A 23009-nucleotide genomic window follows, 5' to 3' on the forward strand; every position below is an offset into this window, starting at 1 on the left:
TTCTACTTTACAAGGGAAAAGGGGACAAGTGTGAGTGTAGTAGTTTCAGAGGGATTAACCTGTTAAGTGTAGTTGAGAAGGCTTATGGGAGGGTCTTGATTGAGAGGATTAGGAGAGGAACAGAGGAAGTAATTGATGTGGAACAATGTGGGTTTAGGACAGGTAAGGGTTGTGTGGATCAGATTTATGTGGAAAAGATAAGGATTTTTTTTTCCCTTTCTTTTTTTCTTTTTTCCTTTGTGGATTTGTAAAAGGCTTATGACAGAGTAGACAAGAAGGCACTGTGGGAAGTATTGCAGATATATGGGATAGGAGAAAACCTTTTAAGAGCAGTCAAGAGTTTTTATGAGAGTAGTAGAATCAGAAATGGAGAGAGTAGTTTGAGGTAAATGTGGAACTTTGTCAAGGATGTGTTATGTCACTTTGGCTGTTCAATTTATACATGGATGGGATGGTGTGGGAGGTAAATGCAAGGGTAGTGGGTTGGGGATTGGAGATGGTTAAAGAAAATGGAGAAAAGTGGGAGATAAGCCAGTTGTTGTTTGCTGATGACACTATGCTTGTAGCAGGATTGAGGAAGTTAGTGACAGAGTTTGGGAAGGTGTGCAAAAGAAGGAAGTTGAAGATAAATGTAGGTAAAAGTAAGGTGATGAGATGTATAGGGGGAGAATGTAGCAGCAGACTGAAAGTGAGCATTAAGGGAAAGCGATTGGAGGAAGTGGATAGTTTTAGATACTTGGGTGCAAATGTGGCAGGAAAGATAGGAGTGGTGGAGGTAGAATGTAGATTGAGAGAAGCAAGTAAATGCCTTGGGGGATTAAAAAGTGTAATGAGAAATAGATACTTGGGAATAGTTGCTAAGAGGAGATTGTATGAAGAAGTGATTGTGTGGACAGCACTGTATGGGGCAGAAACAGGGAACATAAGAGAGGAGTTTGAGTGCATTTGAGATGAGATGCCTGAGAAGTATGATAGGGGTTACTAGGCTGGATAGAGTGAGGAACAAGGAGGTGAGAAGGAGAACGGTGCTGGAAAAGAAGTTGGGAGATAAGGTTGATGAAAGGGTATTGGGATGGTTTGAACACATGGAGAGAATGAGTGAAGAGATTAGTAAAAGAGGTGTGGAAGGCAGAGGTAGAAGGAGTGAACACCAAGTCAGGTAGAAGAAGGATAAACTAAAAGTTTACTATACAAACAGCAGAAGCATAATAAATCAAATTTTTGCTATGAGCAAAAGCATGTGTAGAGAGATTTGATATTATAGCTATTACTGAATCCTGGATCAATATGGCTGATAGACATTTCCTTCCGGAAATCGAGATAGAAGGATATAAGTTTATTCACAAGGGTTGGCAGGAGTGGGAGAGGAGTAGCACTTTTCATTGAAAATACAATTAACTATATTATCAACAATTTGATTAAGGAAGAGGATAATATGGAATCTATTTGGGTGGAGATTATAGGCAAGACTAAGAAACTTATTATTGGCATCCTAACCTCAGCATTGAGCAGACTGATCCCCTGATTCATGAAATTTGCAGGGCATCCCAGTACAAAAATGTTGTGATCATGGGAGATTTTAATTATAGAAACTGACTAAGAAATTTTAGTAGGAGATCAGGATGTAAAAATTTTCTTAGATGTGCTGGTTACTTTTCTATAACAAATGATTACCAATCCTACGAGGGGAGAAAATACTCTGGACTTACTTTTGACTAATACTAATAACGAGCACCTAATGAGTAATTTAAAAGTGGGACATAGTCTAGGCTCTAGCAATCATCAAGAAACAAGATTTAATATTGTTTGGGAAGAATTAAAAAGTACGAATAACATTCAAGTACCAGACTTTAGGAGAGCATTAATTCTAAATGCACAAAATAAATTCATTCCCCTCAAGTCAATACAGAAGAATAGTAATACTCCCAAATGGATGATGAACAGACTAAAACATTAAATCAAAATGAAAAGAGGACTTTACATAAGAATAAAAAAAATGGGGAAACACACCTTAGATCCAAATATAATGATATGGCAAGACTGGTTAAAAAGAATATGCACACAGCAAAATGTAACTATGAAATTAAGGTTGCCAGACATGCAAGATCCAACCCAAAAGCTTTTTTCATCTCTACAGAACAAAAAATAAGGAAAGGATAGGCCCAATTCAAAATGACAAACATATCATGATAGAATCGGAGGAAAAAATGAGTAAGACTTTTAACAAATATTTCCTCTCAGTGTTTACTAAGAGGATTGATAAGGTACCTAACTGTGATCTGATTTTCAGTGGGGATGAAAAAAGTAGACTAACATCAGTATTAGTGAGATAGAAGTAGTCAAGCAGATTGAAAGACTTACATACATACATATACCAAAGGCTTTTTTCCCCCTTATAAGGGAGGTAGTCAATCAATCAATTTTAGATAGAAAGACTTAAAGCTACAATATCCCTGGGTTCATACAAAATATTTCCGAGAGTGCTTAAAGAGTGTAAATTTGAAATCTGCAACCAGTTAACAGTCTGTAGACACTGGTTTTGTACCTATTGCTTGGGAGCAGGCAAACATTGTTCCTGTTTTCAAAAAGAGAGATAAATTGTCTATATGCAACTACAGGCCAATCAGTTTGACATCAGTTATAGGTAAAATGCTTGAATCAATAATAGTTAATAGACTTGGAGAACACATCAAGAGACATAATTTGATATGCGACACACAACATGGTTTCTCCAAGGGTAAGTCATGTGTGACTAATCTTCTATCCTTTTACACTAAAGTATATAAGGTGTCAGATAACAATGATAGTTAGCAAAGTGTTTGACAAGATGCCCCGCCAGAGATTACTAAATAAAATAAAATCCCATGGCATAGGAGGAAAAGTGTTGGAATGGATTAGAGCTTGGATCAGTGACAGAAAACAGTGGGTCATCATAAATGGTGTAAAATCCAGATGGGGGAGTGTTTCTAGTGGGGTCCCCCAGGGCTCAGTTTTCGGTCCCTTATTGTTCATTATGCACATAAACGACTTGAACAAAGGGATTAATACTGATGTTAGTAAGTTTGCACACAACACTAAAATACATAAATACCAAACTCTTTTTCCCCCTTATAAGGGAAGTAGCCAAAAAACAAAGGCATAAAAACCACTCCCACCCATTCCATCTCTATCATGCACAAAAATAGGATCCTAATTAGATTAGAAGACAATGCCAAGATTCTGCAGGATGATCTTAAATTGTTCATATGATTGGTGAAATGGCAAATGAACTTCAATATCTCAAAGTGTAGCATGTTAAATGTAGGTCTACACAACCCCAAAAATAGATATAGCTTAGATAACATATTTCTAAAGAAAACAGAGTACAAGACTTGGGAGTTCTAGTGAGTCCTGACCCTAAATCCAGGAAACTGTGCATTAGCACCAGGAATAAAGCCAACAGAGCATTATGTTTCATTGCTAGGATGGTTACAAATAGAAGTGCAGAGGTAATTATCAAACTCTAGCATTAGTTAGACCCATCCTTGACTATGCAGTACAGTTTTGGTCTCCATCTTATAGAATGGACATCAATTCACTAGAATCAGTACAGAGGAGAATGACCAAAATGATATATGGGCTTAGAGTTTACCTTACAAAGAGAGGCTCAGGCACCTTAACTTGCATTCTGGAAAGATGCAGAGTGCTGGGTGATCTAATAGAGGTGTTTAAGTGGATCAAAGGCTTTAACATGGGTGATGCAAACAAGGTCATCATATTAAGAAAATATGGCAGGACTCAAAGTAATGGATTTAAACTGGACAAATTTAGATTTAGGAAGGAAATAGGCAAGAATTGGTTTACTAATAGGGTGGTCAATGAATGGAATAGACTTAGTAACCATATAGCGAATGCTGAAACTATAAGTTGTTTTAAGAAAGACAACTTTATGGATGGGGATGACAGGTGGTAATGGACATGAAACTGCCCATTGTAAGCCTTATGGTCTCTTGCAGTATCCTTTATTCTTATGTTCTTTGACCTCTTAATTTGCAACATTACCTGACCCACCCACCCTAAATCAAGTAGAGGTCCCTTCTAAGACAGACAAGAGATGCACTGGCAAGCCTACTTTCAGATCACCACCAGCCAGCAATGTAACACTGCTGCAACAGACACTTAAATGTCCTTGACACATAGCACATTATACTCCGTTCTGCATGCAATCCAAACAGCTCCACAAAGTTTTTTCATTGAGTGGTTTGTGACTTAAACAGGAAGCCATGGCCTGTACCATCATCAGAAAGAGAGAATCAGGGCAATAAATGGACAAACACCATCAACCTACAACTTTAGATATTTCAAAATAGACTTGGAAGCTACAGTTGCAGCCTTCTTTCAGGCCATCAATCTAGCTTTCATAGAGGATAACTAACCTGTAACTGATCTTTTCTATGAACTAGTAAACTTGTGTTAAGATTAATTCTGGTCTTACCTGTTGCAGACCCAGACATCCCTGAGATTGTGTGCATTGAGTCCAAGGGTGGCAGCAGCACAAGTGAATTGCAATCCAGCCCTTGTTTTACGGATGGGTAGTGCAGACATGAACTCTGGAGGTGGGCGGCGATGTGCTGACATGGCTTGCAGGGAGAAAGAAAGGATTATTTACAAAATTTTGTTTCCTCTAACTCTGAGGAGGTTTGGGCAAAGAAAAATTAATAAAAATTTCCCTCTCTGCCCTGACCAACCATCAGGGCAGAGAGGGGAATTGGATGCAAAAGATACAAGTTAATGAAAAGTATGAATGGATGAAAGAATGACACAACCCAAGGGTACATTCTTGTCTGCTTAAGTAAATGCTTTGAGTGGACAAAAGAGGAGGGTGGGGTCACCATATAATGAAATGACAGGGGTAAACTAGTCTTCTGCAAGAAACCTGAACAACAGATGGACTGATTGACTGATTGACCACCCTATCCACATATATGTTGAACAACCATCATGACAGCACACAACCGTAGATGTTGCACCACATTCATCTCAATAATTCACTTTTTCCATTCCTGACATTTACACATGCTTTACTAATGTAAAAAACTTGACTGCCCAACTTTCCCTATCCCATATATCTGCAACACACTCCATGATGCCTCTGTCAACCAGCCCTCATTTTACACCTCCATATCATCAAAGCTCTTAAGATATCCTTACACTTGGCCAAATTTTTCTTGCATTTTTTTACTGCAAATACTTGATCTATGCACCTTCTTCCTCTCTTATACTACCATTGCTCTTCCCCAATTACTCCTGTTCCACTCCTAATCCTCTCAATTTATGCTCTCCTAAACACCTTCCCAACTACACTACAGACCAATCCCTGTAAAAATATTTCATTCATACTTGTCCTTTACCTTACATGGTGGAATGACTTGTGCCCTGTCAAGGTATACATCCATCCTTTACCATCCCACACCCTTTACTTGTCCCTTTTACATAAGAACATAAGAATGAAATAGACTGCAAGAGACCATAAGGCCTACACTAGGCAGCTCCATGTCTACCACCAGTCATCCCCATCCATAAAGTTGTCTGTTTCTTAAAATTGATAGTTTCAGCACTCACTACATGGTTACTAAGTCTATTCCACTTGTTGACTACCGTATTAGTAAACCAATTCTTTCCTATTTCTTTCTTAAATCTAAAATTGTCCAATTTAAATCCATTACTGCGAGTCCTGCCCTGTTGTCTTAATATGATAACCTTGTTTGTGTCACCCTTGTTAAAGCCTTTGATCCACTTAAACATCTCTATTAGATCACCCAGCACTGCATCTTTCCAGAATGTAAGTTAAGGTGCCTGAGCCTCTCTTCGTAAGGTAAATTTTTTAGCCCATGTATTATTTTGGTCATTCTCCTCTATACTAATTCTGGTGAGGACAAAGGTCAGGAGCAATACCAAGAGACACAGCATCTCCACAGTAGGTCCTGACAGCTGAAGTTTGTTTACCTCCCACAGCTTCATTACATGGCAATCCTTCCCTATCATCCACTCAAGAATTTACTGACCAGACAAGGAGAAATCCCTTCACATCCATTCACACTTACCTCATGCTTTCTCCCTTCCCTACTTAACAAATATTCCCCTTGAACCCAAGGCTCCCTTCACCCCATCTATCCTATTCCCACTCTTCCACTCATGTTCACCCCATCCACCTCTGCCTTCTATATTCTTTTATACTAGTCTTTCTTCATTCTTTCCATATGCTCATACCATCCCAATATTCTTTAGTCAATCCTATATGCCAGCTCTTGTTTCATCCCAGCCCTCTGCCTTGCCTCATTGCTCACACTATCTTCATACAGGTAAACCCCATCATACTTCTTAGACATGCACTACACATCCATCAGCCATTCCACCATAACTACTCTTAACTTTTGTTGGATTATTCCAGATGACAACCATCTAATCATGATCACTTTTCAGTTTTCAACTCTTTCAATGCTTTTTGAATCTCCTTTGATATAACTTATCATTTTGTTCTCCCATCACATTTTCCTGACAGTGATAACAGTTGTCCAAAGTTTCAGTGACCTTGAGCTTTTCCATAGGTTTAGATAGAAACACTGTTGTCTGTTATATTAATGTGGGACACTTTCTATGTCACTGACTTATTGTAGTAGGAGGGGAAAATACCTCAGTTGTCAGTTCTCCTTATGTGACCAGGAGGAAATATAGCTGGGCTTAAAGGTCAACTGAGAAGGTTTTGGATTTTTTTTTTTTCATGTATGAAAATATAACTTAGAATAAGTCAGAACACTAAAATGCATGTTTCTAACATTTTATAGTCTTTATTTTATCTAAACTGCATGATCTTAAAAGTGCCTGATAGTAGACAAATTTTTCAATGTCATAGTTACATTTTCCACCACTAGGGCATACTGATGACTTAACAGCTGTTGTTTACATTCTTCAACACAGCCAGCACACAATACTAAAGTGACTTCACATCGAGTGAAGATTTATCGGATTTGGATGCCCTTTCATGTTCCAATGTGGATATGGTACAAGGATACATGTAACAAAATATATTTACAATAGACTATGTAAAAATGCATATTTTTATGAATTCACAGCAAAATGAATGATCATAAACTGATATTTTTATTTCAGGCTGTACAGGCATCTTGCCTATTGTAATTTAGTAAAGTGGTACGAGTAGCAGCAAGTGGAGGGGGAGGAATTGCCTGCCCCTTCCAGTGTGTGCCAGTGACCGAATTAGGAAAAAATGGCTTGCACCAGATGGACATTACACAGGATTTAAATACCCTTCAGCAATGACTTTAGTTCAGATTCTTGGAATTATATTTGAAGTACTATTTGTCCTTGGTGTATGAAAAAGATTCACTGTGTTGGACGATTAAACCTGGACCTTTGTTTCTGGATGATGTCAAACTTCTCTTGTTTTTCATACTTGGAACAGACTGGTTCAAGAATTTTCATAGCAAAATGAAGTTTGGCATCTCTTGCAAGTTTGTATGATGGATATTCAGAACACAATGTCAGTAACTCACCAAGTAAAATCTGTACATATTCTGAAAATTCAAATTTTTAGGCAAGTATTAATTTTGAAGGACAAGAACATACAAGTAAAGATCAAGACAACAATTTATAAGACCATCCTCTGGCCCATAACCTACGGTTGTGAGGTATGGACGCTGATGACGAAAACGACATCCCGAGTGCAGGCAGCAGAGATGCAAGTCCTGCATATGATCGGTGGAGTCACAAGAAGGGACAGACTAAGAAATGAGACCATCAGGAGAGAGAGCTGGATGTGGAAAGCATAATCAATTACATTGAAAGAACCTAGTTGCAGTGGTATGGATATTTGAAGAGGATGGAGTAACATAGGTCACCAAGGTGTCCAACACAAGATCTCCCCAGGGAAGACCGAGGAAGAGATGGGACTAAAATGTTGATGAAGCCTTCAGAAAGTGGGGAACATCACTTGACGACATCCGTGCTCAGGAGACGAACCTTGACCAAGAGAACTGGAGGACGCTGGTCGCCAACAGGCCTAACGGCCTACTGGGAGATGGGTGAGAAGGATGAACAGTTCCAGTAGGAAGTCCTGTGCAGTTTCACAGTTTGGATGCAATATGTAGCACAATACTTCTTCATACACTCACAATATGTTAGATCAACCTTCTTCTCCAACACCTGCTTTGGCTTTGGGATAAGATATAGCACATTGCACCTCTACATTTTTTCCATTTTCTGCTTTTTACACGAATTTCTATTAAAATGAAGGGCAGCAAGTAGTAGTCTGAAAGTGGAAAATTAATAATGATAATTTTCAATCACCATGCATGCATTTCACCATTCTCAATATGAATTCGGCCCCCTTGTGCCTGAATTACCATAGTGAAATTACATCAAAAGATGTTTGAAGATATGTACTTGCCTTCCTTTTATTGCTTCATTAAAAAAAGTGCTGGGGCTTGGGAGCAAAGACACACAATCTTGTGATATGATTCCAGCACTGATATTTGTTGACAAGGTGAGAGCTGACCGATATACCCGAGAGGTGCTTTCTACATTACTGTGAGCTCAAGCTTTTTGTGTGCTTTTGAACCTCAAAGCAAGATGATAAGCATGCTGTTGTGTGGTGCACAATTGCTAAGCAAATGTAGACCTATGAAGTAAGTGCAAAGCTAAAAACATGGTACTGTGTTGGTAGTAGCTACTATTCCCTATCAACCAGTTTGACATGCAAGTTCTTTGTCAAATGCTTTACTACACTTTGTTTTATAATTTATATGAAACACCAGGTTTACGCTGTCAAAGATACATACATACATACATACATATACCAAGGCTTTTTCCCCCTTCCAAGGGAGGTAGCCAAAAAGGGAAAGGCATAAAAACACTCCCACCCATTTCATCCCTAAATACACTCCACACCCCTCCCACCCTTCCTCTCATCTGAGCACCTCCTGGATGACGGGTCATCCCTGCACCCTGCCCACCGCCCTGGGTCAGAAGCAGTGTCGCAGGACACAGCACATCCACAGCAAGGCCGCTTCATTTAATCGGCGACCCCCCCCTCTCCGTCCCCCCTTGCATATAAGGAGAGGACGGGGAGAAATCCCTTCGGGCTGCGTCAAAACTCACTCACACACACTACCCCACCCCCCACCCCCCGCCCATTTCTCCCCATGCAGTCACAACATCATCCATATACAACCATTCTCCACTCACCTCTGTCTTCCATCCTCTCCCTTCCTTCCTCAACAGACATTCCCCTCTTCCCCAAAGCCCCCTTCACCCCATCCATCCACCTCATCCTAGGACGTCCCCTCATGTTCACTCCCTCCACATCTGCCTTCCATACCTCTTTTACTAGTCTTTCTTCACTTATTCTTTCCATGTGTCAAAGATAGTTAAATTTCATTACACTGTACAGGAGAGGACAAAAATTTTATTAAATCTTTCAGCCATTCCCTATTGTCAATGGGTTTGTGCAGACATGTTGGATATATTTCACCATAGCCTTCGTGCTTGTTGACAAAGCCTGGGTCCCAAATATACTTTTTTTTTTTTTTCCAAACAGTTTAGCTTTCAATCCAGGCTTCCATGACTCATACCATCTGCACTGAATGATCCAGTTCTTTTTGCGAACAGGATCTTTCAGAAAAGAATGAAAATGAAGTCCATCTACAGCAGAAAGTTTCATCAAACCACTGTTGCAATTTGTGGTGACACAATAAACCATTTTTGAACTAAATACTCGATAAAACCTTGCTAACACATGAAGAATGATAGATCACTGATCAAGTTGACAGTGCAGCACATCATTTTATAGTGCATGCATATGGCATGTCAGAATATAAACAGTGAGAGTGACATCACAGCTGATAGAGCCTCATGGGAACAGCCAAAGCTCAGCAAAGGTCATATGCTACCAATATTCTGATAAGCTTTTTTATCACATTGTGTAATAAATAGGATTTATTCTTGCATTATTTTATCAAAAAGTGACTAAGCCATACATCTAGCAAATATTCACCACCTCTTTGAAAACCTTCTCAGTTGAGCTTTAAGTTGACAGATAGATCTTGGGCCCAGTCTGGATACAGAGTGTCAGCCCCTTGGGACTGCACCTCCAAACAAAAAGAGGGTGTTGACATATTGAAGATTCTCTCAACCACCTATACTGCAAGACTACAATTTACAGGTACTTGTCATTGGTCTTGGTAGAAATTAAACAATTCACATGTAATTAAACAAAATTGTTATTCTTACCTAGTTTCTGCTTGGCACCATTGAAGGCTACTTCCCATATAGCCCTTTTCTCTGCACTGCTGAAGACAAGCATCAGGTTCTCCATGCCTTCCCTGGTAAAATATTTAAAACATTAACTTTATGGAAGTGGAGAAAACAAAATGCCAACAGAAAGAGGTTAAAGAAAATTTATGATGATGATTATGATGATGATGATGATGATTCAGTTTAACTCGCCCCCTATCAGGAAGCCTCTACAAATGCAATGTACCCATCACTTGTTTTGTAATACTGGTGAACTGGCAATTAAGAATCTAGATAAAAAGGAGGGTCTGGGAACTGTCAACAGAAGTATATGGCCCAACAATCACAGAAATTCACCAAAATGCAATAAAAGCTTTGACAGTTACCTTCAACCACTCCTAGATTTGCAAGAAAATTCCAATGACCTGGAGAAGCACATACAATCCCTGTATTAAAAACACATATATATATATATATATATATATATATATATATATATATATATATATATATATATATATATATGTATATGTATGTGTGTGTGTGTGTGTGTGTGTATTTACCTAGTTGTATTTTACGGGAAGGGGAGCTATGCTCGTGGGGTCCCGGCTTCATATCTCATTTTATCTAAACTATTTTTAAATTCATGTATTGTTTTTGCACACACCACTTTCTCATCTAACTTGTTCCAACTGTCTATTACTCTGTGAGGAAAGCTGTTCTTTTTCAAATCTCTTCTATAGCTGTCTTTTTTTATTTTCTTTCCGTGTCATCTTGTATTTCTGTCATCCCATTTTATCAGATTCTCTCTATCAGTAATTTCTATGCCTTTCATGATTCTGTAAATAGCTATCAAATCTCCTCTCTCTCTTCTTTGCTCTAGTGTCTGTAGTTCAAGTTTTTGTAGTCTCTCTTCATATGATAAATTTGAGAGTGTTGGTGCCAGTTTTGTAATTGCTCTTTGTATTCTTTCAAGTTTTTTTTTTACATTTTTTTGTACTTGGTGACCATATCGTTGCTGCATATTCCAATCTTGGTCTTATCAGGGTGATTAGGATTTTCCTCACCATTTCTTCATCCAGGTATGTAAATGCCACTTTGATTGTTCTTATTAAATTATAAGTTTCTCCAAAAATCTTATTTATATGTTTCTCAGGTGACATATTATTCATAACAATGACTCCCAGGTCCTTCTCATTTTCTACTTTTTTTTATTCCTTCTTCTCCCAAATTATATGATCCTGTTATTCTGTTTTTGCTTTTTACAAATTCCATTATACTACACTTTTTTGTATTGAACTCCATCTCCCACTTCCTACTCCATTCCTGTACTTTATTTAGATCTCTCTGTAGTGATTCACAATCTTCTTCAGTTTTCACTCTTTTCAGTAGTTTTGCATCATCTGCAAAGAAGCTCATATAGCTTTCAATTCCTTCATCCATATCATTAATATATATAGCAAACATTATTGGGGCCAGAACTGTTCCCTGCGGGACACCGCTTATTACTTCATTCCATTTTGAGTGCTGGTCTCTTATCACTACTCTCATTTTTCTTTCTTGCAAAAAGTCTTCCATCCAATTTAGCAATTTACCTTGTATTCCTCCTTCAGATTCTAGTTTCTTAAGCAACTTCTTATGTGGTACTTTGTCAAAAGCTTTTTTTAGGTCTAGAAATGCACAATCAGCCCATCCATCTCTTTCTTGTATTATATCTATTAGCCTTGAATAGAAACATATTAAATTGGTGACGCATGATCGTCCTTGTCTGAATCCAAATTGCCTTGGATTTAGTACGTTGTTTTTTTCCAAGTATTTTACCCATCTATTTTTGATAATTCTTTCACAAATTTTTGCTATTGTACTTGTTAGAGAGAATGGTCTATAGTTGGTAGGTTCTTCTTTATTTCCTCCTTTATATATAGGTACTATATTTGCTTTTTTCCAATCTTCTGGAACTTTTCCTTCTTTCAAGGAACTGCTTATTATGCTATGTATTTTGTCTGCCAGTTCATTCCTGCATTCTTTCAGAATCCAGTTTGCTATTTCATCTGGCCCATGCGATTTTCTGACATCAAGATTACCCAAGTGTGTCAATATTTCATTCTTTGTTACTTCTATTTCTTCCATAGGGGGGACTTTTTCTTTCCACTCAATCTCTTCAGGTTGTATATTTTCCCTTGTAAACACTGATTTAAAATGTTTGTTCATAATTTCTGCCATTTCCATTTTTTCAGTGTATTCAACTCCTCCTTGTCTTAATTTCTCCAAGTCTTGTTTGTTTTTCAGTTTATTGTTTACAAATCTGTAGAATAGTTTTGGTTGATCTTTACACTTTTCTATAACATCTTTTTCATATTTTCTTTTTTCCTCTCTGCACTTTTGTACATATTCATTTCTATAACCAGTATATATTTTCCATTTTTCAGGTCTTCTGTCTTTTTTCCATCTGGTCCAGGCTTTGTCTCTTTTGTCTTTTAACTCCCTACAACTTTTGTTGTACCAGCATTTTACATATTCTTTCTCTTGTTTTTGTCTTGGGACATACTTTTCCACTCCTTTTTTGTAAATTTTTGTCAAAACATTCCATTTCTCTTCCACTGATGTTTCTTCTTTGTATATTTCTTCCCAGTTTTCTTGTTGGAAGAATTCTCTTATTTTATCAAAGTTTGTTTTTTCATACATCATTCTTCCTTTTCTATATTGTTCATTTCTTTTCATATATTTTTCTTTATTAAGTTCCAGTTCAATCAATATGTGGTCACTTTTACCTATTGGTGTTTTATATTCAATCTTGTCCACTATTCTAGGTTCAGATGTAATTATTAAGTCTAGTCTCGATGGTTCTTCTTCATTTCTATACCTAGTGTTCTCCTGTATCCATTGTGTCATTGAATGGTCAGTAATCATCTCAAGTAGAGCATTTCCCCATGAGTCATCACCACTCTTTACTGTCATTTCTTCCCAGCAGATTTCCTTGCAATTAAAGTCGCCCATCATAACTATTCTTCCTCCGTCTTCCATTATTTTATTTAATGCTATCTTTGTGTCCTCTAACATACTTTTATGTTCACTCTCCTCCCATGAGGCTGTTTTTGGAGGCACATAATTGATCACAAATTTTCTGCTCTTCTTATCTCGGTCTTCCACTTCTATCATAATCATCTCTACTGTATTCTTTCCATATATGACACCTTTCACGTTTATATCCTTCTTAGTCAGGAACATAACTCCACCCCCTTGTTTTTTCTCTCTGTTTCTAATCCAATAATTGTATGCATCATGTCCTACACTGTTGGGTGGTAGTGGGCCTTTTAATTTTGTTTCTACAATTCCCATTATGTCCGGTTCTTTTTCCTTCAAATAATCATTCAGTTCATTCAATCCTGTTATTAATCCATCTATATTTGTGTAAGACGCTCTTAGTTTTCTGCCACTTCCATTGTGTTCTCTGTTTCCCTTATGTTTTTCTTTTGTATGTCGAACTGCTTTATTTTCATGTTTACTACTCTCCAATAGAATCTCTCTTTCTCTGACTCCGTTCTTTCCTCATTTTTTGCCTTAGCTTCAAGTCTTTTCTGCTTTTCTGCCTCTCTTTCCTCCTTATTCATTTCTCTTTTTATCCATACCTTTTTATATTGATCACTTGTTGCTAGTTTCCCTGTTTTGGATAGAATTTTCTCTGCCGTTGTTTGTGACCTGAATTTAATCTTAATTGGTCTGGTCTTATCTGTACTATATTTTCCGAGTCTGAATTTTTCCTCAATTTCCTTTATAATTTCTGGTTCATCTTCCTGGACTAATTTTAATAAACTGCTTACTCTTTCATTTTCCTCCTTGATTCTTGCGGTTCTATCTGGGTTATGTTTCTCTTCCATTCCTAATATAATTATACATTTCTTTTTGTCAGCTAATTCTCTTACTATATTCTCCTTCTGTCTCATCACTTTAATAACTGAGTCTTCATTATGTTCTTTCAATTGCTGTTTGACTATGTCAGTGAATGAAACCTTATTCCCTTCTTGGGTTGTTCTCCAATTTTTAGCTTATTTAGCTATTGTCTCTCTGTTTTCATTACTATTCTTCTTCAATTTCTCATTCTCCTCCTTTACATTTCTTAACTGTCTTTTTAGGCCCTCTATTTCATCAGTTAAGTTTCTGTTTGCCTTCTCTAGTTCTTCCAACCTTTCAATTCTCTGGAAAATGGAGTCAACATTACCTAACCTACGTTCCAAGTCCTCGATCACCTTATCAACTCTCTCCTCTAATCTTATCAGTCGGTGGGGGTGGTGGGGGGTGGGGTGGGGGGGTGGCGGTGTTGTGTCCCCCCCACCCTCTTTAAATCCCTGGAACATATTCTCGTCACTTTCTACTGTATTGCTCCTCTCTATACTTCTAATCTTTACATTTTTATTAGCCATTTCGTCATCACTGAGTTGGTCCGGTGGTCGTTTCATGTTGACCTTATGCTTGTCTGCTTGGGCCAAGTCCTCCACTTCCTCATTTCCTTCCATTTCCCCAGCAATCCCTCCCCTTCTCCTCTTTTCCTACTTACCCACTGCCCCACGAGCAATTTCCCCCCACCCTGTAAATACAAAAAGGTACTTCTCTTTGCGTTGGGATCCACAATCGGCACTTTTCTTCAGAACGTTCTTCAAGCCGTCCGTTCGTTGAAAGTGTGTGTGTGTGTGTGTGTGTGTGTGTGTGTATTTACCTAGTTGTATTTTACGGGAAGGGGAGCTATGCTCGTGGGGTCCCGTCTTCATTTCTCATTTTATCTAAACAATTTTTAAATTCATGTATTGTTTTTGCACACACCACTTTCTCATCTAACTTGTTCCAACTGTCTATTACTCTGTGTGGAAAGCTGTTCTTTTTCAAATCTCTTCTATAGCTGTCTTTTTTTATTTTCTTTCCGTGTCATCTTGTATTTCTGTCATCCCATTTTATCAGATTCTCTCTATCAGTAATTTCTATGCCTTTCATGATTCTGTAAATAGCTATCAAATCTCCTCTCTCTCTTCTTTGCTCTAGTGTCTGTAGTTCAAGTTTTTGTAGTCTCTCTTCATATGATAGTTTTGAGAGTGTTGGTGCCAGTTTTGTAATTGCTCTTTGTATTCTTTCAAGTTTTTTTATACATTTTTTTGTACTTGGTGACCATATTGTTGCTGCATATTCTAATCTTGGTCTTATCAGGGTGATTAGGATTTTCCTCACCATTTCTTCATCCAGGTATGTAAATGCCACTTTGATTGTTCTTATTAAATTATAAGTTTCTCCAAAAATCTTATTTATATGTTTTTTCAGGTGACATATTATTCATAACAATGACTCCCAGGTCCTTCTCATTTTCTACTTTTTTTATTCCTTCTTCTCCCAAATTATATGATCCTGTTATTCTGTTTTTGCTTTTTACAAATTCCATTATACTACACTTTTTTGTATTGAACTCCATCTCCCACTTCCTACTCCATTCCTGTACTTTATTTAGATCTCTCTGTAGTGATTCACAATCTTCTTCAGTTTTCACTCTTTTCAGTAGTTTTGCATCGTCTGCAAAGAAGCTCATATAGCTTTCAATTCCTTCATCCATATCATTAATATATATAGCAAACATTATTGGGGCCAGGACTGTTCCCTGCGGGACACCGCTTATTACTTCATTCCATTTTGAGTGCTGGTTTCTTATCACTACTCTCATTTTTCTTTCTTGCAAAAAGTCCTCCATCCAATTTAGTAATTTACCTTGTATTCCTCCTTCAGATTCTAGTTTCTTAAGCAACTTCTTATGTGGTACTTTGTCAAAAGCTTTTTTTAGGTCTAGAAATGCACAATCAGCCCATCCATCTCTTTCTTGTATTATATCTATTAGCCTTGAATAGAAACATATTAAATTGGTGACGCATGATCGTCCTTGTCTGAATCCAAATTGCCTTGGATTTAGTACGTTGTTTTTTTCCAAGTATTTTACCCATCTATTTTTGATAATTCTTTCACAAATTTTTGCTATTGTACTTGTTAGAGAGAATGGTCTATAGTTGGTAGGTTCTTTATTTCCTCCTTTATATATAGGTACTATATTTGCTTTTTTCCAATCTTCTGGAACTTTTCCTTCTTTCAAGGAACTGCTTATTATGCTATGTATTTTGTCTGCCAGTTCATTCCTGCATTCTTTCAGAATCCAGTTTGCTATTTCATCTGGTCCATGCGATTTTCTGACATCAAGATTACTCAAGTGTATCAATATTTCATTCTTTGATACTTCTATTTCTTCTATAGGGGGGACTTTCTCTTTCCATTCAATCTCTTCAGGTTGTATGTTCTCCCTTGTAAACACTGATTTAAAATGTTTGTTCATAATTTCCGCCATTTCCATTTCCTCAGTGTATTCAACTCCTTGTCTTAATTTCTCCAAGTCCTGTTTGTTTTTCAGTTTATTGTTTACAAATCTGTAGAATAGTTTTGGTTGATCTTTACATTTTTCTATGACGTCTTTTTCATATTTTCTCTTTTCCTCTCTGCACGTTTGTACATATTCATTTCTATAACCGGTATATATTTTCCATTTTTCAGGTCTGTCTTTTTTCCATCTGGTCCAGGCTTTGTCTCTTTTGTCTTTTAACTCCCTACAACTTTTGTTGTACCAGCATTTTACATATTCTTTCTCTTGTTTTTGTCTTGGGACATACTTTTCCACTCCTTTTTTGTAAGTTTTTGTCAAAATATTCCATTTCTCTTCCACTGATGTTTCTTCTTTGTATATTTCTTCCCAGTTTTCTTGTTGGAAGAATTCTCTTATTTTATCAAAGTTTGTTTTTTCATACATCATTCTTCCTTTTCTATATTGTTCATTTCTTTTCATATATTTTTCTTCATTAAGTTCCAGTTCAATCAATATGTGGTCACTTTTACCTATTGGTGTTTTATATTCAATCTTGTCCACTATTCTAGGTTCAGATGTAATTAATAAGTCTAGTCTCGATGGTTCTTCTTCATTTCTATACCTAGTGTTCTCCTGTATCCATTGTGTCATTGTGTGGTCAATAATCATCTCAAGTAGAGCGTTTCCCCATGAGTCGTCTCCACCCTTTACTCTCATTTCTTCCCAGCAGATTTCCTTGCAATTAAAGTCGCCCATCATAACTATTCTTCCTCCGTCTTCCATTATCTTATTTAATGTTATCTTTGTGTCCTCTAACATACTTTTATGTTCACTCTCCTCCCATGAGGCTGTTTTTGGAGGCACATAATTGATCACAAATTTTCTGCTCTTCTTATCTCGGTCTTCCACTTCTATCATAATCATCTCTACTGTATTCTTTCCATATATGACACCTTTCACGTTTATATCCTTCTTAGTCAGGAACATAACTCCACCCCCTTGCTTTTTCTCTCTGTTTCTAATCCAATAATTGTATGCATCATGTCCTACACTGTTGGGTGGTAGTGGGCCTTTTAATTTTGTTTCTACAATTCCCATTATGTCCGGTTCTTTTTCCTTCAAATAATCATTCAGCTCATTCAATCCTGTTATTAATCCATCTATATTTGTGTAAGACACTCTTAGTTTTCTGCCACTTCCATTGTGTTCTCTGTTTCCCTTATGTTTTTCTTTTGTATGTCGAACTTCCTTAGTTTCATGTTCACTACTCTCCAATAGAATCTCTCTTTCTCTGACTCCGTTCTGTTCTCGTTTTTTGCCTTAGCTTCCAGTCTTTTCTGCTTTTCTTCCTCTCTTTCCTCTTTATTCATTTCCCTTTTTATCCATATCTTTTTATATTGTTCACTTGTTGCTAGTTTCCCTGTTTTGGATAAGATATTCTCTGCCGTTGTTTGTGACTTGAATTTAATCTTAATTGGTCTGGTCTTGTCTGTGCTATACTTTCCGAGTCTAAATTTCTCTTCGATTTGTTTCATAATTTCTGGTTCATCTTCCTGAACTGATTCTAGTAATTGGCTTACTTTTTCATTTTCCTCTTTGATTCTTGTGGTTCTATCTGTGTTGTGTTTCTCTTCCATTCCTAATATAATTATACATTTCTTCTTGTCTGCTAAATTTCTTACTATATTCTCCTTTTGTCTCATCACTTTAATAACTGAGTCTTCAGTATGTTCTTTCAATTGCTGTTTGACTATGTCAGTGAATGAAACCTTATTTCCTTCTTGGGTTGTTTTCCAATTCTTAGTTTCTTTAGCTATTGTCTCTCTGTTTTCTTTACTATTCTTCTTCAATTCCTCATTCTCCACCTTTACATCTCTTAACTGTCTTTTTAGGTCTTCTATTTCATCAGTTAAGTTTTTATTCGCCTTTTCTAGTTCTTCCAATCTTTCAACCCTTTGTAAAATGGTGTTCATATGACCGAACCTACGCTCCAAGTCCTCGATCACCTTATCAACCTTCTCCTCTAGTCTTGTCAGTCGGGGGGGGGGTTTGTGTCCCCCCCACCCTCTTTAAATCCCTTGAAAATATTCTCATCACTTTCTACTGTATTGCTCCTATCTATACTTCTAATCTTTACATTCTTATTAGACATTTCGTCGTCTTCCAGTTGGGCTTGCGGTCGTTTGTTTACTTTTCGGCGGTCTGCTTGGGCCAAGTCCTCTACTTCCTCATTTCCTTCCATTTCCCCAGCAATCCCTCCCCTTCTCCTCTTTCCTTACTTTCCCACTACCCCACAAGCAATTTCCCCCCCACCCTGTAAATACAAAAAGGCACTTCTCTTTGCGTTGGGATCCACAATCGGCACTTTTCTTCAGAACGTTCTTCAAGCCGTCCGTTCGTTGAAAGTGTGTGTGTGTGTGTGTGTGTGTGTGTGTGTGTGTGTGTGTGTATTTACCTAGTTGTACCTAGTTGTATTTACCTAGTTGTATTTTACGGGAAGGGGAGCTATGCTCGTGGGGTCCCGTCTTCATATCTCATTTTATCTAAACTATTTTTAAATTCATGTATTGTTTTTGCACACACCACTTTCTCATCTAACTTGTTCCAACTGTCTATTGCTCTGTGAGGAAAGCTGTTCTTTTTCAAATCTCTTCTATAGTTGTCTTTTTTTATTTTCTTTCCGTGTCCTCTTGTATTTCTGTCATCCCATTTTATCAGATTCTCTCTATCAGTAATTTCTATGCCTTTCATGATTCTGTAAATAGCTATCAAATCTCCTCTCTCTCTTCTTTGCTCTAGTGTCTGTAGTTTAAGTTTTTGTAGTCTCTCTTCATATGATAGTTTTGAGAGTGTTGGTGCCAGTTTTGTAATTGCTCTTTGTATTCTTTCAAGTTTTTTTATACATTTTTTTGTACTTGGTGACCATATCGTTGCTGCATATTCCAATCTTGGTCTTATCAGGGTGATTAGGATTTTCCTCACCATTTCTTCATCCAGGTATGTAAATGCCACTTTAATTGTTCTTATTAAATTATAAGTTTCTCCAAAAATCTTATTTATATGTTTCTCAGGTGACATATTATTCATAACAATGACTCCCAGGTCCTTCTCATTTTCTACTCTTTTTATTCCTTCTTCTCCCAAATTATATGATCCTTTTATTCTGTTTTTGCTTTTTCCAAATTCCATTATACTACACTTTTTTGTATTGAACTCCATCTCCCACTTCCTACTCCATTCTTGTACTTTATTTAGATCTCTCTGTAGTGATTCACAATCTTCTTCAGTTTTCACTCGTTTCAGTAGTTTTCCATCATCTGCAAAGAAGCTCATATAGCTTTCAATTCCTTCATCCATATCATTAATATATATAGCAAACATTATTGGGGCCAGAACTGTTCCCTGCGGGACACCGCTTATTACTTCATTCCATTTTGAGTGCTGATCTCTTATCACTACTCTCATTTTTCTTTCTTGCAAAAAGTCTTCCATCCAATTTAGCAATTTACCTTGTATTCCTCCTTCATATTCTAATTTCTTAAGCAACTTCTTATGTGGTACTTTGTCAAAAGCTTTTTTTTAGGTCTAGAAATGCACAATCAGCCCATCCATCTCTTTCTTGTATTATATCTATTAGCCTTGAATAGAAACATATTAAATTGGTGACGCATGATCGTCCTTGTCTGAATCCAAATTGCCTTGGATTTAGTACGTTGTTTTTTTCCAAGTATTTTACCCATCTACTTTTGATAATTCTTTCACATATTTTTGCTATTGTACTTGTTAGAGAGACTGGTCTATAGTTGGTAGGTTCTTCTTTATTTCCTCCTTTATATATAGGTACTATATTTGCTTTTTTCCAATCTTCTGGAACTTTTCCTTCTTTTAAGGAACTGCTTATTATGCTATGTATTTTGTCTGCCAGTTCATTCCTGCATTCTTTCAGAATCCAGTTTGCTATTTCATCTGGCCCATGCGATTTTCTGACATCAAAATTACCCAAGTGTGTCAATATTTCATTCTTTGTTACTTCTATTTCTTCCATAGGGGGGACTTTTTCCTTCCACTCAATCTCTTCAGGTTGTATATTTTCCCTTGTAAACACTGATTTAAAATGTTTGTTCATAATTTCTGCCATTTCCATTTCCTCAGTGTATTCAACTCCTCCTTGTCTTAATTTCTCCAAGTCTTGTTTGTTTTTCAGTTTATTGTTTACAAATCTGTAGAATAGTTTTGGTTGATCTTTACACTTTTCTATAACATCTTTTTCATATTTTCTTTTTTCCTCTCTGCACTTTTGTACATATTCATTTCTATAACCAGTATATATTTTCCATTTTTCAGGTCTTCTGTCTTTTATCCATCTGGTCCAGGCTTTGTCTCTTTTGTCTTTTAACTCCCTACAACTTTTGTTGTACCAGCATTTTACATATTCTTTTTCTTGTTTTTGTCTTGGGACATACTTTTCCACTCCTTTTTTGTAAATTTTTGTCAAAATATTCCATTTCTCTTCCACTGATGTTTCTTCTTTGTATATTTCTTCCCAGTTTTCTTGTTGGAAGAATTCTCTTATTTTATCAAAGTTTGTTTTTTCATACATCATTCTTCCTTTTCTATATTGTTCATTTCTTTTCATATATTTTTCTTCATTAAGTTCCAGTTCAATCAATATGTGGTCACTTTTACCTATTGGTGTTTTATATTCAATCTTGTCCACTATTCTAGGTTCAGATGTAATTATTAAGTCTAGCCTCGATGGTTCTTCTTCATTTCTATACCTAGTGTTCTCTTGTATCCATTGTGTCATTGAATGGTCAGTAATCATCTCAAGTAGAGCATTTCCCCATGAGTCATCACCACTCTTTACTGTCATTTCTTCCCAGCAGATTTCTTTGCAATTAAAGTCGCCCATCATAACTATTCTTCCTCCGTCTTCCATTATTTTAGTTAATGCTATCTTTGTGTCCTCTAACATACTTTTATGTTCACTCTCCTCCCATGAGGCTGTTTTCGGAGGCACATAATTGATCACAAATTTTCTGCTCTTCTTATCTCGGTCTTCCACTTCTATCATAATCATCTCTACTGTATTCTTTCCATATATGACACCTTTCACGTTTATATCCTTCTTAGTCAGGAACATAACTCCACCCCCTTGTTTTTTCTCTCTGTTTCTAATCCAATAATTGTATGTATCATGTCCTACACTGTTGGGTGGTAGTGGGCCTTTTAATTTTGTTTCTACAATTCCCATTATGTCCGGTTCTTTTTCTTTCAAATAATCATTCAGTTCATTCAATCCTGTTATCAATCCATCTATATTTGTGTAAGACACTCTTAGTTTTCTGCCACTTCCATTGTGTTCTCTGTTTCCCTTATGTTTTTCTTTAGTATGTCGAACTGCTTTATTTTCATGTTCACTACTCTCCAATAGAATCTCTCTTTCTCTGACTCCGTTCTTTCCTCGTTTTTTGCCTTAGCTTCAATTCTTTTCTGCTTTTCTGCCTCTCTTTCCTCCTTATTCATTTCTCTTTTTATCCATACCTTTTTATATTGATCATTTGTTGCTAGTTTCCCTGTCTTGGATAGAATTTTCTCTGCCGTTGTTTGTGACCTGAATTTAATCTTAATTGGTCTGGTCTTATCTGTACTATATTTTCAGAGTCTGAATTTTTCCTCAATTTCCTTTATAATTTCTGGTTCATCTTCCTGGACTAATTTTAATAAACTGCTTACTCTTTCATTTTCCTCCTTGATTCTTGCGGTTCTATCTGGGTTATGTTTCTCTTCCATTCCTAATATAATTATACATTTCTTTTTGTCAGCTAATTCTCTTACTATATTCTCCTTCTGTCTCATCACTTTAATAACTGAGTCTTCATTATGTTCTTTCAATTGCTGTTTGACTATGTCAGTGAATGAAACCTTATTCCCTTCTTGAGTTATTCTCCAATTTTTAGCTTCTGTAGCTATTTTCTCTCTATTTTCATTACTATTCTTCTTCAATTTCTCATTCTCCTCCTTTACATTTCCTAACTGTCTTTTTAGGTCCTCTACTTCTTCAGTTAAGTTTCTGTTAGCCTTCTCTAGTTGTTCCAACCTTTCAATTCTCTGGAAAATGGAGTCTACATTACCTAACTTACGTTCCAAGTCCTCGATCACCTTATCAACTCTCTCCTCTAGTCTTATCAGTCGGGGGGGGGGGGGGTTGTGTCCCCCCCACCCTCTTTAAATCCCTGGAACATATTCTCGTCACTTTCTACTATATTGCTCCTCTCTATACTTCTAATCTTTACATTTTTATTTGCCATTTCGTCATCACTGAGCTGGTCCGGTGGTC

At 36.9% G+C, this 23009-nt stretch overlaps 1 protein-coding gene across 5 annotated transcripts in view; it reads right to left on the reverse strand.

The window, feature by feature from the left end:
* The window catches only part of LOC143034969 (uncharacterized), a 303162-nt gene that overhangs the window by 50949 nt on the left and 229204 nt on the right, over positions 1-23009 (reverse strand). For 4 of the 5 annotated variants that reach the window (XM_076201314.1, XM_076201313.1, XM_076201315.1 and 1 more), the window contains exons 12-13: positions 10285-10376; positions 4475-4619 (exon numbers count right to left, since the gene is read on the reverse strand). In XM_076201314.1, the coding sequence (XP_076057429.1) occupies positions 4475-4619; positions 10285-10376 (237 nt within the window). Of the gene's footprint in view, positions 1-4474; positions 4620-7171; positions 8306-10284; positions 10377-23009 lie in introns of those variants that run through there. The other variant, XM_076201317.1, reaches the window with a different exon arrangement.

The sequence above is a fragment of the Oratosquilla oratoria genome, chromosome 18 (assembly GCF_046742065.1).
Source record: "Oratosquilla oratoria isolate Oo_2021 chromosome 18, ASM4674206v1, whole genome shotgun sequence".
NCBI lineage: Eukaryota > Metazoa > Arthropoda > Malacostraca > Stomatopoda > Squillidae > Oratosquilla > Oratosquilla oratoria.